The 18085-nt window shown below is 49.8% G+C and overlaps 1 protein-coding gene across 1 annotated transcript; it reads left to right on the forward strand.

The window, feature by feature from the left end:
* The first annotated feature begins 548 nt into the window (after positions 1-548).
* On the forward strand, positions 549-12060 carry MRPL52 (mitochondrial ribosomal protein L52). Its single transcript, XM_087712109.1, has 5 exons — positions 549-757; positions 4006-4081; positions 5491-5558; positions 8477-8541; positions 11875-12060. Exons 1-5 carry the CDS (start codon positions 730-732, stop codon positions 12019-12021), a joined length of 384 nt encoding a protein of 127 aa, XP_087568235.1. The 5' UTR covers positions 549-729; the 3' UTR covers positions 12022-12060.
* The last annotated feature ends 6025 nt before the right edge of the window (positions 12061-18085 follow it).

The raw sequence follows: 18085 nt of genomic DNA on the forward strand, positions 1-18085 counted from the left end.
CTCCGCCATCCGAAGATAACTGTTTACATGGTCGCCAAGGGCAACGGCTTCCTTAGCAACCAGCATCCAAGATGGCGCCGGGGCCCTAGCGACCGTTTGGAAAATGACCGAAACGCCCTTTCCGCCCCTAGAAAACATGGCCGCCAAGGTTGCCCTGCCACGTCACGAATAAGGCATTTGAATCTAGGCGAGGCCTTTCTTAAAAGTGTGATATTTTCCTTTAAAGAAACAAGACGGCGATTTAATGATTATTATTATAGGGTAGGCGAAGGAGGTTGCCTCTTCCACGATGGAAGCGGATCTCCCGTTTCCGTTTGCAAAATGGTGTCCCGTTTAGCTTCCGGGTCACGCCCAACCAAGGCCTCTACGCTACCTAGGCCGAAAATGGTGGCTCGCACAGACGAAGGGACCTTTTTTCAACAGCCGGACAATATATATAACCCGCGTTGTTTTCTGAAAATTCCGGCGTGCGGTGGTCCCCGGAGAGTAGTTTCAGCTGATGCCACGACGCTTCGCCCCTATCCACTGGTCTTTTTTGCCTACGAGATCCCTGCGAGATGTTCTACAACTCTGCATCCGATCCGTACAAGATGGCGGCTCCCAGTCAAACCGGGGGGAGCGGATGAGGCGGGACTTCCGTTTGGACGTTCCAAGATGGCGGCCCCCAGGGCTGGTTTGTTTGCTTTTTTAAACCCGTGAACGAGCGCCGCATAACTCGAGGTCTTCTGAATGGCGCTACCTGTGACTCCGAGGCTGGGTAGGGACCGCTTGGACGCGGGGACGAGCGTCTGTGTGTGTGTACGTGCGCGCATGGCCAGAAACACGTGCCGGAGAGAATGAATGAGGGAATGAATCTGCTTTTCCTGGGGTCGGTTTCAATGGGGCTGCCTTGGGAGTGGATGGGCGGAGACCTGCCTGGCAAGGGGAGACCAAGGGCGGTTAAGTGGCTCAATGGCTAAGACGCTGAGCTTGTCGATCAGAAAGGTCGGCAGTTCGGCGGTTCGAATCCCTAGTATAGGTCTCCTCTGTGAGCAGGGAGTTGGACTAGATGACCTCCAAGGACCCTTCCAACTCCGTTACTGTTACTATTACCCTCCCCAATTAAGTATCCAGCACCACCCCCTCAAAATTTCCGCACATTGGAAGGACACCCTTTAGCAAAGGTTTGAATTCCTAATTCAAAAAGGTTCAGAATCCTCTATATATTCCATGATGGCCATATTGAGCAGCGTAAGAGGTGGGGTGGGGTGGGGTAGGGGGTCTTGGCTAATGAAGACATTGATATCCAGCCCCTTTTGTGAAACTGTATTTCGTAACCTAGGTAACTTTGAAGATGGATGGACTTCAACTCCCAGAATTCCCCTTAATCCCAGGAGAACAATAATTCCCCAGCCAGCAAATTGCCAACTTTAAAATGGGTGAACTTCAACTCCCAGAATTCCCCTTAATTCCAGGAGAATAATAAATCAGCCAGCAAATTGCTAACTTTAAAATGGATGGACTTCAATTCCCGGAATTCCCCTTAATCCCAAGAGAACAATAAATCCCCAGACAGCAAATTGCTAACTTTAAAATGGGTGGACTTCAATTCCCAGAATTCAATTCCAGGAAGCAAATTTCTAAACCATGGCAACTTGTAAAATGGGTGGACTTCAATTCCCAGAATTCCCCTTAATTCCAGGAGAACAATAATTCCCCACCCAGCAAATTGCCAACTTTAAGATAGGTGAACTTCAACTCCTAGAATTCCCCTTAATCCCAGGAGAACAATAATTCCCCAGCCAGCAAATTGCCAACTTTAAAATGGGTGGACTTCAATTCCCAGAATTCCCCTTAATTCCAGGAGAACAATAATTCCCCAGTCAGCAAATTGCCAACTTTAAGATGGGTGGATTTCAATTCCCAGAATTCCCCTTAATCCTAGGAGAACAATAATTCCCCAGCCAGCAAATTGCCAACTTTAAAATGGGTGGACTTCAATTCCCAGAATTCCCCTTAATCCTAGGAGAACAATAATTCCCCAGCCAGCAAATTGCCAATTTAAAGATGGGTGGCCTTCAACTCCCAGAATTCCCCTTAATCCTAGGAGAACAATCATTCCCCAGCCAGCAAATTGCCAACTTTAAAATGGATGGACTTCAATTCCCAGAATTCCCCTTAATCCTAGGAGAACAATAATTCCCCAGCCAGCAAATTGCCAATTTAAAGATGGGTGGCCTTCAACTCCCAGAATTCTCCTTAATCCTAGGAGAACAATAATTCCCCAGCCAGCAAATTGCCAATTTAAAGATGGGTGGCCTTCGACTCCCAGAATTCCCCTTAATCCTAGGAGAACAATCATTTCCCAGCCATAGCAAATTGCTGAATCCTGCAGAGTACTCCTGGGGGCTGAGGGAAGGCAAAAACGCCTCAGTTTTTGCGAAATATGGTCCTTTTTTTTGCAAAACTGGGGGAATTTTTGCCCGGATGATGTAATCTTTCCAGGTGCCATGTGAGATGGGTAGAGGGCTAATCCTACCTTTCTTGGATCTCCGGTGAGGGCATTTGCTTATGAATAGACCTAGCTATCTCTTTATCTCTTAAGTCTTAAGTGCGGACATCTGCTATGGGCTATTGAGAGTGAATCTGTTTCCTGCCTAAAAAACGTGTTTCTCCATTTCTCATCCAAGGAAATATAATATTCTGCCTTTTTAATATTTCCTAGTGCTAACTTCCTACCGTTTTGTTTCCCTACTATTCACTCAATCGGGAGACCATCTCAGCTAATGCTTTTATGAACCACCAGGAGGCACTGCTTTCATACTGCTTGAAACATATCAAAAATATGTAGCCACAGAATTGTAGCTACATACACCCGATGAGGTCCAAACCGAATAAAAGTCAATATCCATTTTTTTAAAAATCCACCCAGGCGGTACACTGTCCAAAAATCAAGAAAGGTGAAAGATACTTAAAACCTTGTTAAATGAAACTTAATGTAATGTATAAGATCTCTCTCTTTCCCTCCCTCCCTGTCTATCTTTCTGCGTGTCTATCAGTTGTATCTGTCTATCATATCATATCTATATCACTATCAATCTCTATTTCTGTATCTATATCTCAGTCTATATCTATCTATCTAATCTATATCTAATCTATGTGAATGCTTCAACACTGGACGTTTTTAAGAAGAGGTTGAATAACCATTTGTCTGAAGGTGGTATAAGGTTTCCTGCCTAAGCAGGGGGTTAGACTAGAAGACCTCCAAGGTCCCTTCCAACCCTGTTACTCTATTCTATTCGATATATCTTAATTTCTTACATGGAAAAATGAATGTTTCAAAGAGTTAAAATATAATAAGAATAATAACACTGTGAATGTATACCTGCAAATGTATGTATGAAATTAAAAATAAAAATAAACTTTTTAAAAAAAGAGATGGGATCGGGGCGGTCTGCTGTATAATCCATAACATTATCGTTAGAATAATTTCTTAAGGTCCAATCATTCAGACTGTGCCTCTCGAAAAGCATATGAAAAGGAAGGCAGGCTTTCTAGATCATTTTTAAAGTTCGCCTTAGCTCAGGGTTGGGCAACCTAAGCTCCGGAGCTGCATGTGGCTCTTTCATCCCTCTGTTGCAGCTCCCTGTTGCCAGTCACTTCCACAATTAATAAGGCTTTTGTTTAGGACAGGTAGAGAAAAAAGGATGCTGTGCTAGGAGGAGACTCTATGGTGGGAGAACTGGACTTCTGGTTGGCTCCAGAATTGAGCGGGGTGGGGGGAGGGCTTCCAATTAGGACCTTTGTGGCTCTGAGTGTTTAAGGTTGCCGACCCCTGCCTTAGCTAGCAGGAGTTTTTTGAAGTCTGACCATGACAACCTGTGTAAATCTTGGGCTTGTAAATCCAAAGAACGTGCCTCAATTAGGCAAACCATGATTGTTAAAAGGTTTGAGGAGGTGGCTAGGCCAACGACACGACACTTCGGGTTCAGCCACGCATTTCCTGTCTGATTTTTCATCCTGCAGGACCCCAGCTTGTGAAATTGGCTCGGAGTTTCCATAGCGGTACCGTGAAGCACGGCGGAAGTAGATGGAGAATGAAGTAAGTGCCTCCTATCTAATCTCGTCTAGCTATCATCGAGCTACCTAACTACCATGTAGCTATCATCTGTCTATCATCTGTCCTTCTCTCTGTATCATCTTTCTACCATCGTATCTACTGTATGTCTACATATCTATCATCTATCTCAGGGGTGTCAAACTAAAGGCTTGGGGGGGGAGAGGCGAGTTGCTGCCGGCATTACTTCTGGTTTGGTGCGCACAAAATTTTTTGTTCGTTTGTGCGCATGCTGGATGTGCGCTATGCGCGCATGTGCATTTGCACCTAAATAGATCTGCGTATGCGCAAAACCTTGAAAAGGGGAAACAGTGTAAATTTGTGCAGTGAAAATTGTTCTGCGCATGCGCTGAAGCGAAGATCAAGATGGCGCCGCCGTAGGAGAACCAATTCAGGGGCGTGGCTGGCCTGAGTCGATGCCGGTTCCAGCGACCTAGGCTGCCAAACCACTACCGGATCCGGCCCGTGGGGTGCTTAGATCTGGCCTGTGAGGCCGCCCTGGAAACAGCGAAGGAGCAGCCCGCAGTGTCTCTGCCAGCGAAAATGGAGCTTGGGAAGGCCCCGTGCAGCCCTCCTGAATTCCCTTTTCGCTGGCAGAGGGTTGTAGGATGCTGTCACAGCCTAAAACGGAGCTCGGGAGCTCGTTTTCACTGGCAAAGCACTCGGGCCACCACAAGTGTCCCAACCCGTGTGACGTCGAGCTGGCCACCCCCCCCCCCCGAGGTAAAACAAAACCGTCAATGAAATTGAGTTTGACACCCCTGATTTACACTGGTGCCCCAACAGAGGTGAAGTCGAGCTGGCCATGCCCCCCTCCCCCCATCCCCGAGATAAAACACAACCCTCAATGAAATTGAATTTGACACCCCTGATTTACACTGGTGCCCCAACACAGGTGACGTCAAGCTGGCCATGTCCCCTGGCCACGCCCGCCACGCCCCCCTGGCCCACCATCCGAGGTAAAACACAATCTCAATAAAATTGAGTCTGAAACCTCTGATTTACACTGGTGCCCCAACACAGGTGAAGTCGAGCTGGCCATGCCCCCCCCCAAAGGTCAAACACAATCCACAATGAAATCAAGTTTGACACGCCTGATTTACACACAGGTGAAGTCAAGCTGGCCACGCCCCCTGCCCCCCTCCCCGAAGTAAAACAAAACCCTTAATGAAATTGAGTTTGACACGCCTGATTTACACTGGTGCCCCAACACAGGTCACGTCGAGCTGGCCACGCCCCCCCCCCCCCAAGGTCAAACACAACCCTCAATGAAATCGAGTTTGACACCCCGGATTTACACTGTTGATAGAGGAGGTCTCACATCTCTTTTGATCTGTTGGTGATCTATTTAATTTCTGAGAGCGGCACAAACTATTTTTGTCTTCTTTTTCCAGGCATGGTCTCCCTCCAAACCCCTCCGATTATGGCCCGACTACCAATTTACCGGATTGGTCTTTTGCTGGTAAACAAAACAAAGGGCGGGGAGAAGGTTATCTGTTGATGTTTATAGTCTTGCTTTTATGAGTGGCGCAGCGGCCTAGGAGCAGAGCTCTCGCCTCACAATCTGTGAGTTCGATCCTAGGTAGAGGCAAATATTTCTCTCTCTCTCTCTCTCTCTCTCTCTCTCTCTCTCTCTCTCTCTCTCTCTCTCTCTCTCTCTCTCTCCCTCCCCTCTCTCTCTTCCTCCCTCCCTCCCCCTCCCTCCCTCCCTCTCTCTCTCTCTCTCTCTCTCTCTCAGCACAAATAAAACTCCGCATTGACAACAGGAAAGGCATCTGGCCAGCAAACACAGTTCCATTCAGCTTCTCTGACTCCACCCACAAGGAGTTACAGCAGTGATGGGCAACCTTTTTGGCGTGGTGTGTCAAAAATCGGCAAAAAATCGAGCATAACTCGCGTTGTGTGTCACTTCGACAAAAACATAATTTTGCGCAATTTATAGTTTAAACTACAAAAATGTATAATGGCTCTCACAGTTCCCGTTGGCACTCCGCTGTTCCCTGCTGTGGTGCGGTCGTAACCGACAGTCCCAGGAGTAGACTCTCTGTGCCGGCCTGACTGGAGAGAGGCGCGCACTGTTCCCGCGCTCCTCTCCTGCGGGTCCTCCCTCGCTGCGCTGATGACGTGTGTGCGCACGGCACGCATGCCTTACCAGCAGCCCCTGTGCTCAGAAAGGGGCGGTGGCGATACAGTAAGTGAGTGTGGGCGGGGGAGATCACACGTCGTCCCCCCCGTTCCTCCAGCAGAGATTCTTTCATCCTCGGCGGCCGTGCAGGAGCCGAGGATGAATCGCATGAAATCCTGTGCGTGTCACCCCAAATGGCTACGCGTGTCAGCACTGACACGCGTGTCATAGGTTCGCCATCACTGAGTTACAGGGTCATTGAAAGAAAAAAAAATAGACTGCTTTAAAGCAGAATCAAACCAAACCTCCCTTTTTTGTTAAAAATAATGTTTTAGGAAACAAGATTATTATCCTCAAAGGAGAATCGGGTGGAATTCAGCAGCCAGATTATTGACAAGAGGCTTCTGGACGATGGAGAATTCCAAGCTGTATTTATACGGTTGCCTAGCTCAATTTGAACTCGTCACTTTTGATAGATCGGCAGAGTGGGGCGGTGGCCTAGAGGTGGCGCTCTCGCCTCACGACCGGGAGGCTGTGAGTTTGATCCTGTGTAGAGGGAGATATTTCTCTCTCTGGAGCACACTGAGAATATATCTGCTAAATAAAACTCCGCTTTGGCAACAGGAAAGGCATCCGGCCAGTAAACCCCCTGCTCCATTTAGTTGCCCAGACTCCACCCCACAAGGCATGATGGGGTAATGAAAAGGTGATGATGATAAAACTCTTCCCACTGCAATCTTTCCTGGAAAACTGTTTAGGAATCATTTCCTCTGAATTCAGGACTTAGTTAATCACAGACCAAGTATAGGAGTTAGTCCTGTACTCCCAGGAGGCTTCAGGGAGGCCCGCTAGGCCCAAAATAGGAGTGGGGGGGGAGCATGCATGTGTGGGGATAGGGGTTGAGGTCCATCAGAACGCTGCTTTATACAGGAAGTCCTCGATTTACAACTGCCACATTTGAGCCCAACATTTTCTGTTGCTAAGCGAGATGGACGTTAAGTGAATTTTGCCCCCTTGTGTGACCTTCCTGGCCACGATGAATCATTGCCGTTGTTAAGTTAGGAACACGGTTGTTAAGTGAAACCAGCTTCCCCATTTGGGCGAGGAATTATGGGGTCATTAAAAAGAAGATGATGATGAAAACGGCCTCCCACGCCCCCCCCACCCCCCCCGAAAGGCCGAAAATCAGCTGGCGCGTCCCGAAGCTGAGAGCTTGCCGTTGCCGGAAAATATGGCTCCGCATGGCCAGGACTTTGGACCATTTAAAGGCTCAGGGACCCTTTGCAAGTGTTGTGGTTTAATTAGCTGATTAGAGTGAGACACTTTGAGCCTAGAATACTGCACCTTTTCACGATATTCTAATTTTCTGAGATTGTGGATTTGGGGATTTCATGAACCGTAAGCCATAATAATCACAATGATGACAAATCAGGGCTGGAACTACCTTGCTTTCCATGCAATGAGTCGATCTCATATATTAGTTTCCCCTTTTAAGTTGCCTTGCTGAAATAAATGGAATTTTGCACGATATTCTAATTTTTCGAATTTCACCTGTGTGGGGGAAATTCAATCACGTCACCGCAAAGGGACAGGGAGCGAATGTGAGAACTCCTAACCCTGGGTTATTATCGTGACCCGTCAAAACCGCGCTCGATTAAACTGCGCCCGATTAAACCGCGTCGCTGACGTCATCAACAGGGCGACCACAGCCAGCGCGGAGAAAGAAGGGCGCTTTAAATAGCGCTTTGAAAGCAAGCCGATTCAACTTAAGGTAAGGGTTAGGTTTAGGGTTAGGTTTAGGGTTAGGTTTAGGGTTAGGTTAAGGGTTAGGTTTAGGGTTAGGTTAAGGGTTAGGATTAGGTTTAGGGTTAGGTTAAGGGTTAGGTTGAGGGTTAGGTTAAGGGGGGTTAGGTTTAGGTTTAGGGGTTAATTTTAGGTTTAGGGTTTACAGCGTGCTTCTATCTCCGCGCTGTTGTCGCCCTGTTGATGATGTCAGCTACGCGGTTTAGTCGGGCGCGGTTTAGTCGGGCGCGGTTTTGTGGTGGAACCGGTTATTATCACTCTAGTTTTTGGGTTGCGTTTTAACTCTGAACAATCGCTAAGCAACCGGTCGTAATTAGAGGACTCCCTGTCCTTGGGGAATCGTTATGGTGCTTAATGCTGCATTAAGCAAGCTTCACATCTGCCCTCCGAGAACGGCAACTTGTACCTTCAATAACCATTGTGCCTTTCTTCCCTCCGTCCCTCCCCGGCAGATGGCAGGCCCGCTCCTCCCATGGTAGGCCAACTCCGACGGCAGGAAAAACACCAGGAGATAGTGGTAAGTACCCTTTCTAGCCACGTGGCAAAAAAAGATTGGGTTTAACCTACTTAACAGTAATAATTTGGGGGGTTGCGTGTTTTGAGATTCTGACCCAGGCCTCCCGAGAGCAGGAAGCAAACCCCTTGTCCCAACCAAAACCCCTTTTATTCATTGACTGTGAATTCTGCTCATTCACATCCAGCAAAGTCTTTCGAGGGAGGATTTACAGTCACCGACCTTATCTGGCTTAGAGAGCTGCCAGGCCGATACCTGGAGAACTTGGCAAGGAGTCTCGGAGGGTCACGAGCCAATGAAGCGAACTGATTGTCTCCTGCAAACTCCACTCCCCTTTTGCTCCTCTTTTATTTCCTCTGGGAGGGGCCATTCATTGTCCATTTGTAGCCTTACTCCCAAGTCAACCCCTCTTCTTTAGCTCTTCCCTTCGCCTGGCAACTCTGCGCATGCGCACACTGGGAACAGGCTCCAGCTGTTCGTCTGCCTCACTGATGTCTGACTCTGAAGGCAGCTGATAACTTGCATACGGCCATGGCCCCCTCTCTGCCTCCGACGCAGAGCCCTCATCAGAGCCTTCCCCAGACTCCAGGACTGGCCCAGATTCCTCCCCAACCTCCTCACTGTCTGAATCCGCTGGCACACCACAACAATTCCCTGTGGGAAGTCCCAAAGGTGTTTTTTTTTTCCCCAAGAGGCAACTGGACTTTCTGATTTTTTTCTTTCGAAGACGTTTCGCTTCTCCTCTGAGAAGCTTCTTCGGCTCTCCCGGGAGGGCGGAGAACGGAAGGATTTAGCAATAGCAATAGCAATAGCAGTTAGACTTATATACCGCCTCATAGGGCTTTCAGCCCTCTCTAAGCGGTTTACAGAGTCAGCATATCGCCCCCACAGTCTGGGTCCTCATTTCACCCACCTCGGAAGGATGGAAAGCTGAGTCAACCTTGAGCCGGTGAGATTAGAACCGCCGAACTGCAGATAACAGTCAGCTGAAGTGGCCTGCAGTACTGCACCCTAACCACTGCGCCACCTCGGCTCCTTACAGACGGCTGGTCATTTGCATCCTTTTTAGAGAGCCGTTGAGGCCGCTTGGAGGTTTATCTGTGTCGTTGGAGGGGAGGGATCACCCGAGTGGTGCTCCTGCTTCCTGAAAGCTCCTTGGATGAGGAGGGAAACCTCTTCAAAAGAGAGAAAAAGAAAGGAAGTCCAGTCTCTTCCTGAAAAAAAAAAAGCACGTTTGGTGGGACCACCGTGTCAGTCCCGACAAGCTTTTAACTATGCAATTTGGGATGAACGGTGTGGGAAGAGGAATGGAATTCCAGAGGAATAATGGCAGAATCCAGGAACCATTTGCAACGCTCAGGTGACCCTGAGGACAGAGATAAACTTCCAAGCGCTTCAACAACCCTCTTAAGACGGGGAAGGGTGGGATTCAAACTCAATTTCATTGAGGGCCGCATCAGGACTGTGGTTGATGTGGGGGACTGGATGGGCGTGGCCAGCTTAACGCCACTCCCCAAACTGCCGGCATGTTTCCTCTTTTCATGTTGGGTAGACCAGGCCGAAGCCACACTGGCCCGATGTTTCCTCTTCTCATTCGATAGACCAGGCCGAAGCCATGTGGGCCGGATCCAGCCAATGTTCCCTCTAATTTTTTTTCAGTGTGTGCCGAAAAGTATAGTGTTTGAGCGGCACATTTTCATGCCTGAGCACCTGAATTTTTTTCACAGATGTCACCTAAGACAACAACGAAATCAGTATTATTTGAAACTCAAAGTTATGTTTATTCAAGGGGCCCGCTTAATTAAAAATAATATCAGTATCACTTAACAACGCTCCTGCTTAGCAACCAAAATGTTGGCTTAGAAAGTCTGGCATTTGAAACAAAAAATAGCCTTTAAAGTTGTGGTGTGTTAGGAGCATTTTTATTCCTGCATTTTAAACACACACACACACACACACACACACGGAGAGAGGGAAACATAGGAACTTCGAAGGGTGAATAATTTGAAATGGTAGTTGGAGAAAATAGTGTAAGTAAAATAGTGCTTTATATAATTAATGAACAGGTTTTTTTTTTAATAGTTTCTTTTTACATTCATTTCTGTGTTCATTTTCTTGGGAATGAAATTCCTTGAGGCTAACTTAATTTTCGGAAGAAAAAAAATAACGCCTGTAAACCAGCAAGAAATTTAAGACAATCTTTAAAATTTGTATTCGAAGAATTTAACAAGAAGGCATTTCTGTTTGCATTGCTTTCAGCAAACATTTCCTATTTTTACTGCCTTTCATTCACCCACTTTTCACTGATATGTTTATACATATTCATTAAGTGACAGCGTTTTGGCAGACAGCATTGCTTTTTCTACATTACTGTATGAAAATATCCTGCATCTAAAAAGGACTGATTTGTGGTCTTATCACTGCTGTGACGAGCCCCCACCACCACTGGCGCCCCCGCCCATGGCAGCAGCGGCGGTGCCTGCCTCCCCCTCCGCTCGGAACACCTCACCTAAGCAGGGGTGCTGGCGGGAGCTTTGGCGGCTTCACCTCAGCCGCAGCGTTGGGCGGCAAATCCGGCAGTGCTGTTGGGGGAGGAGGAGGCAGCAGCAGATTCTGTTTCGAGCAGAAAGCAGGGCAAGGGATGGGAGGAAAGAAAAGAGCCTGAAGCGCCGGAAGCGATGGGCTTCCGGAAGGCGGAAAGCGGGGGGGGGGAGATACCGGCGTCCAGGAGAGCCATCTCGGTGCCGCCGAGGGTGGGGGACGCCAGGTGCTGGGCTGCCTCTGACTCGCCCTCTCCATGGCTCCCCAGGGCTGCAGCAAACCAAGCAACAAAGCGAGCTAGAAGGACCGCCGTTTTTTTTTAAATATCTCTCCCAGTCTGGGGAAGTCCTTTGCGGGCAGTCAGTTCTAGCCGCCTGCAAAGGACTTCCCCGCGTTTGCTTTGATAGAAATCTCTGCGCGGCAGTTAGAAACTGCTGCGCGGGGGTTTCTTGCCACGTGCGCGGCCGCGCAGCCGCGCACCTTAGAGGGAACAGTGGATCCAGCCACATTGCGGGCTGCATTTGGCCCGCGGGCCTTGTGTTTGACGTCCCTGCTCTAAAAGGCTGCAAATGACCAGCTGCCTGCAAGGAGTATAAATTCTTCCATTCCTCCGTCATCCAGTCAGAGCTGAAGAAGCTTTCTTGGGTGAGGAGCGAAAACGGATTGAAAAGAAAAACCAGACAGACCCGGGTGATGGGGAATCTCCCGCGGGAAGGTTAAAAAGGGGGGCATGTGGAGAACATCTTCCTGGTCCCTTTTTTAACCTTCCCTTCTCTGATTTTTTTGGTCCTGCAGAGGCACATAGCCCAGCTCTCTTCCGAGCTGGACCACGGGATGCAAAAGTGGGAAGCGAAGCGGAAAAAACTGGAAGAAGACCAAGAGGAGAAACGACGCAAGAGACTTCAGCCCAAAGGGGACTCCCTCCAGCAGCTCCAGAAATGATTGTGCTTTGTGCCTCTGCATTCTCGAGCTTCCCCGTGAAAAAAAATTTCAATAAATGTATGTATAATAAATCTTATCTATGTATAAATCTACGTAAGAAGACTGGTTGCAGCAGAGGTGGTATATTTAACCGGTTCTGGAGAACCGGTAGCGGAAATTTTGAGAAGTTTGGAGAACCGGCAAACACCACCTCTGGCTGGCCCTGCCCCCATCTATTCACTGCCTCCCAAGTCCCAGTTGAATGGCATCCCAACTGATTAGCTGGGTCTTCTTCTGTTGCCCTGCACAGGAGAACGGAGCTGGAAAGCAGGTTAGTGCAGTGGAGAGGAAATAGAGATTTTGCAGTATCCTTCCCCTGGAGTGGAGAGGAAATAAAAGATTTTACAGTATCCTTGCCCTGGAGTGGAGAAGGAATGGGGATTTTGCAGTATCCTTCTCCTGGAGTGGGGTGGAAATGGAGATTTTACAGTATCCTTCCCCTGGAATGGGGTGGAAACGGAGATTTTGCAGCATCCTTCCCCTGGAATGGGGAGAGAATGGGAATTTTGCAGTATCCTTCCCCTGGAATGGGGAGGGAATGGAGATTTTACAGTATCCTTCCCCTGGAATGGGGAGGGAATGGGGATTTTACAGTATCCTTCTGGAGTGGGGTGGAAATGAAGATTTTACAGTATCCTTACCCTGGAATGGGGAGGAATAGGGATTTTACAGTATCCTTCCCCTGGAGTGGGGAGAGAATGGGGATTTTGCAGCATCCTTCCCCTGGAGTGGGGAGAGAATGGGGATTTTGTAGTATCCTTCCCCTGGAGTGGGGAGGGAATGGAGATTTTACAGTATCCTTCTCCTGGAGTGGGGTGGAAATGAAGATTTTGCAGCATCCTTCCCCTGGAATGGGGTGGGAATGGGGATTTTGTAGTATCCTTCCCCTGGAATGGGGAGGGAATGGAGATTTTGCAGTTTCCTTCCCCTGGAATGGGGAGGGAATGGGTGTTTTGCAGTATCCTTCCCCTGGACTTTTTTCTTCTTCTTTGAAGACGTTTCGCTTGTCCTTCAGGAAGCTTCTTCAGCTCTCCCCACAATCTGGTCGGAGCTGAAGAAGCTTCTTGGAGGAGAAGCAAAACATCTTCAAAAGAAAAAAAAAACAAAGTCCAGTCGTCTCCTGAAAAAAAATCATCGCTGGAGGTTTTTAAGAAGAGAGAGAGACACACACACCCATGTGCCCCGCCCCTTGTGCATAACCATGTGACAATCTGCTGCGTTTCACTGCAACCCCGGACATGTATACGCGACCCCCCTCACTCCCCCTGACTTCCGTGCATGTGCGAGAGACAACACCCACCCACCCACCCACCCCCGTTTTTGGCCTAGTAGGCCTTCCTGCAGCCTCCTGGGAGCAAAACCGGGGCCACGGGAGGGAGTGACTCCTCCCCCACCACCCCATGCATGTGCCCGCGATCCCCTCGCGTGTGCGCGCATGTCTCCTGCATCTGCCCCACCCCCATGCATGCGTGGCAGAGATCCGAAAATCAGCTGGCCAGTGGGAGCGCAGCGAAGCTGAGCTGGAGGGACAGCTCGCGTGCCTGCAGAGAGCTACAGGTTCGGCAACATGAGTATACGCCCATAATGGCAAACCTCCGGCATGCGTTCTACAGGTGGCACATGGAGCCATCTTTGGTGGCATGCCAGCTAATTTTTCACATTTCCAGAGGGCCAGGGGAGGTCATTTTCACCCTCCCCATGCTCCAGGAAAGCCTCTGGACACTGGGGAAGGGTGGGGCGCCCACGTGCAGAGGACGATGATGGGAGGGTGAAAAGCGGTCATTCCTGAACTCCCATTTGGGCCATTGGGACCGTTTTTCGCCATCCCCTGGCTTCAGGAAAGTCTCCGGAGACTGGGGAGGGGTGGGGCGCGCATGCGCAGGAGATGAGACTGGGAAGGGCGAAAAGCGGTCGTTCCTGAAGTTCTGGTTGGGCTGTTGGGACTGTTTTTCGCCCTCCTCTGGCTTCAGGAAAGTCTCCGGAGACTGGGGAGGGGTGGGGGGCGCATGCGCGGCGGACAACGACTGGGGAGAGCGAAACTCGGTCATTCCTGAACTTCCGGTTGGGCTGTTGGGACCGTTTTTCGCCCTCTCCAGGCTTCAGGAAAGTCTCCGGAGACTGAGGAGGGGTGGGGCGTGCATGCGCGGGGGATGAGACTGGGGAGGGTGAAAATCAGTCATTCCTGAAGTTCTGGTTGGGCTGTTGGGACCGTTTTTCACCCTCCCCAGCCTTCAGGAAAGCCTCCGGAGAATGTGGAAGGCTGGGGCGCCCATGTGTAGGGGACGATGACGGGAGGGCAAAAAGCGGTCGTTCCTGAACTCCCATTTGGGCCATTGGGACCGTTTTTCGCCCTCCCCAAGCTTCAGGAAAGCCTCCGGAGACTGGGGAGGGGTGGGAAATGCCTGCGCGGGGGGTGACGACTGGGGGAGGGCGAAAAGCAGTTGTTCCTGAACTTCCAGTTCGGTCATTGGGACCGTTTTTTGCCCTCTCCAGGCTTCAGGAAAGCCTCTGGAGCCTAGGGAGGGTATAAAACTCTCCAACTGGAAGTTCAGAAACGATCTGTTTCCAGCTTCTGGGGGCCGGGATAGGCCATTTTCCCCCTCCCCAGGCTTCAGGAAAGCCTCCAGAGACTGGGGAGGGCTCTGCGTGTGCCACCTGTGGCACGCGTGCCATAGCTTCGCCCTCACGGATATAGGGGGGTCTCCTGCTTGAGCAGGGGGTTGAACTAGAAGACCTCCCAGGTCCTCTCCAACTCTGTGATTCTGTAATTCTCTTTTTACATAAAAACGGAGATTGACAAAACCTCTCTCGGGAAAGGAGATACAAGGCCGTATTCGTGGAACGAGTCTTGCTTTCGGCCAGGACGAAAGTGCAGAGAATTAGTTATATTATTATATACTTTATTCATTAAACATGAAACTCAGTCAACTGAACATTCAAAAATGAATTACAAATACCAGTGACTGGTGCTAATGGTTGATAGGGTTTGTTGATACGGTTTACGGTTACGCTCTATGGTTTATGAGTCGACTGCCAGCAGAGTGTACTCCCAGAGTGTACAACCATAGAGCGTACGCCCAGAGTGGCCACTGCCGGAAGACTCCGTTTGGAAGCTGCCGAAAAAGCCATGTTGGGATGGCAGCGGCAGCGGAGGTGCCCTGGCTCTGCGGGGAGAGCTGGGCCATGGCATCATGAGGCTGGGAGGCGCACGAGTGGGAGTGGAACAGCCGCTCGCGCAACCCCCTTCTCCAGCCATGCAGAGCGCCATTCACTGGCATTTTGAAAGCGCCAAGACACAAGAGCCGGGCAGCGGAGAACAGGCGCTCACGCGGCTTGGCGATACCCCTAGATCAGTGAATGGCGCTGTGCCCGGCTGAAAAGGGGGTTTGCCGAGTGGCTGCTGTGCCCGGCTCTTTGGGAGCCCACTCGCAAAAGAGCAGCCGCCTGACAACCCCCCCTCTTCAGCTGGGCACAGCGCTGCTCACCAATCTAGCGGTATCCAGAAGGCACCAAGCAACGCGATCACCTTCGCCTCTCCCCCGCCGGTTCCCGTGGCTTGTCATCTTTGTGATACCGCTAGGTTGGTGAATGGCGCTCTGCCTGGCCGGAGATGGGGGGTTATCCAGGGGGCTTATTTACGGGAGAGGGCTTATATTTTTGCCCACCAGAAAAATGTGGCATGGGCTTATTATCAGGACATGTCGTATTTTCGGGGAAACATGGTAGGTATCAACCAAGTATCTTCTTAAAATATAAGATGTTCCGAGTAGCGCAGTTTTTTGCAGTTCCGCTGGTGTTATTGCAGGAAGCTGCAATTTTATTTTCTTTCTTTATCATTATTATTATTTTGAATGCCTGCCCTGGAATGTGGTCCTCGCCTTCCGACCTGGATCCCGGCTGCAAGATAAGTTGTGCGCCAGGACGCGATTAAAAAAAAATAGATAAATAAAAAGTCAGCCAATTTCTCCCCCACCACCACCTTGCTTCGTGCGGGGAGCCCAGGATATTGGGGGTATTTCTCCGATTCTTAGTGGTTCGGGCGAGCCGGTAGCGGTGGCTGCTGGAGGCTCCACTCACCACCACCTCCCGATGTAATGCGTGACCTTCTGTGAGCACGCTCACATTTGCAAACCACTAGCAAAGGTAAGGGAATCCCATCCCTGGCCCAGGAGCAGAGAGGTTTTCCACCGAAGTTTTTAAAAAGTTTAAAAACTCCTTGGCCCCTGTGCAGATGAAAACCAGGGGAGAGGCCGAAAAATCGGCAGGGTTTGCCAGGAAAGAAAAGCATCCAGCTGGCCAAAGGACAGATAGATTTTTTGGAAGCGGTGAAGAGAAACCCATCTTGGCTGAAAAATCAAAATGCAGCCTCAGCCAAATTTGTAGGAATGTTGGATACTTTTCTGCTTGTTCTCCCTCTCTCTCTCTCTCAATCCATGAAGGTCCCTGTAAGGCACACAAACACACACACAAACACACACACACACCCCGCTCTGGCCCTCTGGGGAACCTTACCCGGCCAAAAACTCAAGTCACAAGACCTTATGAAGGAAAATCGGGGCTGGGGAAGATGCACGCATTGTTCCCAAATCCGAAAGGATCATCTTCGGTTTCCTTTCCTCTCCCTTCGTTGGAAAATGACATTTTCCATCCTGGTTTTCTTCTCGCTGGAAAATTATGCTTTTCACGGGGGAGGAAAAAAAAAAAGATCATTTTCTTTTATTTTCTGCAGAGGCGACGGAGACGGGGGCATGTTCGGTTTAAATGAATTAAACCCAGAGCGGCTCCAAAAATTTTCTGACAGCGAGAGCAATCCACTTAGGGAACAGAGGTTGCCTTCGGAAGTTGTGGGAGCTTCATCCCTGGAGGCTTTCAAGAAGAGATTGGAATTGCCATTTGTCAGAAATGGTGTAGGGTCTCCTGCTTGGGCGGGGGTGGGGGTTGGACTAGATGACCTACGAGGTCCCTTCCAATTCTGTTCATCTGTTAAGGTGAATATGTCTAACCCTTGATCATCATCGTCATCTTTTTTGACCCCCTAATGGAATCTGGGCAACTGAATGGAGAGCTCAGTGTTTACTGGCCGGATGCCTTTCATGGTCGCCAATGCGGAGTTCTGTTCAGCAGATATATTCTCAATATGCCCAGAGAGAGAAATATCTGCCTGTACCTTCGGATCAAACTCACAGCCCTCTGATGATGAGGCGAGAGCTCCACCTCTAGGCCACCGCACCACTCATGCCTAACCTTGATACATGTGGGAGCTTCATCCCTGAAGGCTTTCAAGAAGAGATTGGAATCGCCGTTTGTCAGAAATGGTGCAGGGTCTCCTGCTTGGGCGGGGGTTGGACTAGATGACCTACAAGATCCCGTCCAACTCTGTTCATCTGAATCTAGGGTAAAAAGGTAACAGTTCCTCTCGCACATATGTGCTAGTCGTTCCCGACTCTAGGGGGCGGTGCTCATCTCCGTTTCAAAGCCGAAGAGCCAGCGCTGTCCGAAGACGTCTCCATGGTCATGTGGCCAGCATGACTTAACACCAAAGGCTCACAGAACGCTGTTCCCTTCCCACCAAAGGCGGTCCCTATTTTTTTCTACTTGCATTTTTCACGTGCTTTCAAACCGCTAGGTTGGCAGAAGCTGGGACAAGGAACGGGAGCTCGCTCCGTTACGTGGCGCTCGGGATTCAAACAGCCGAACCGCCGACCTTTCGGATCGTCTTAGCCGCCGAGCTAAATGCCCTTTCTACCTTAAGCGTCGGCCTCAACTCGGAGGTCCCGAACAGGAGGCCTTGCCAGGCTGCTCCCGTTGAATCCATCCTCGCCGCGGCGCAGCACGATGGGCTTTGTTGCTCCCTCCCTGCCCGCGTCTTTCTCACCCGTCCCTTCTATCTCTGCAATTCCCTTCCTCGTCTCTGCCGCTTGACATCTGGAGCCGAAATGGGCGTTGTTGAGCTTATTGAATGCTAGGCCCGCGGGATGCCAAATTTAAAAGTCAGCTTGGCGTCCGAAAGGGAATTTTGCTTCGC

This window comes from Thamnophis sirtalis, unplaced genomic scaffold (assembly GCF_051295495.1).
Source record: "Thamnophis sirtalis isolate CommonGarterSnake01/CBP01778 unplaced genomic scaffold, rThaSir2_p1.2 scaffold_4, whole genome shotgun sequence".
Classification (NCBI taxonomy): Eukaryota; Metazoa; Chordata; class Lepidosauria; order Squamata; family Natricidae; genus Thamnophis; species Thamnophis sirtalis.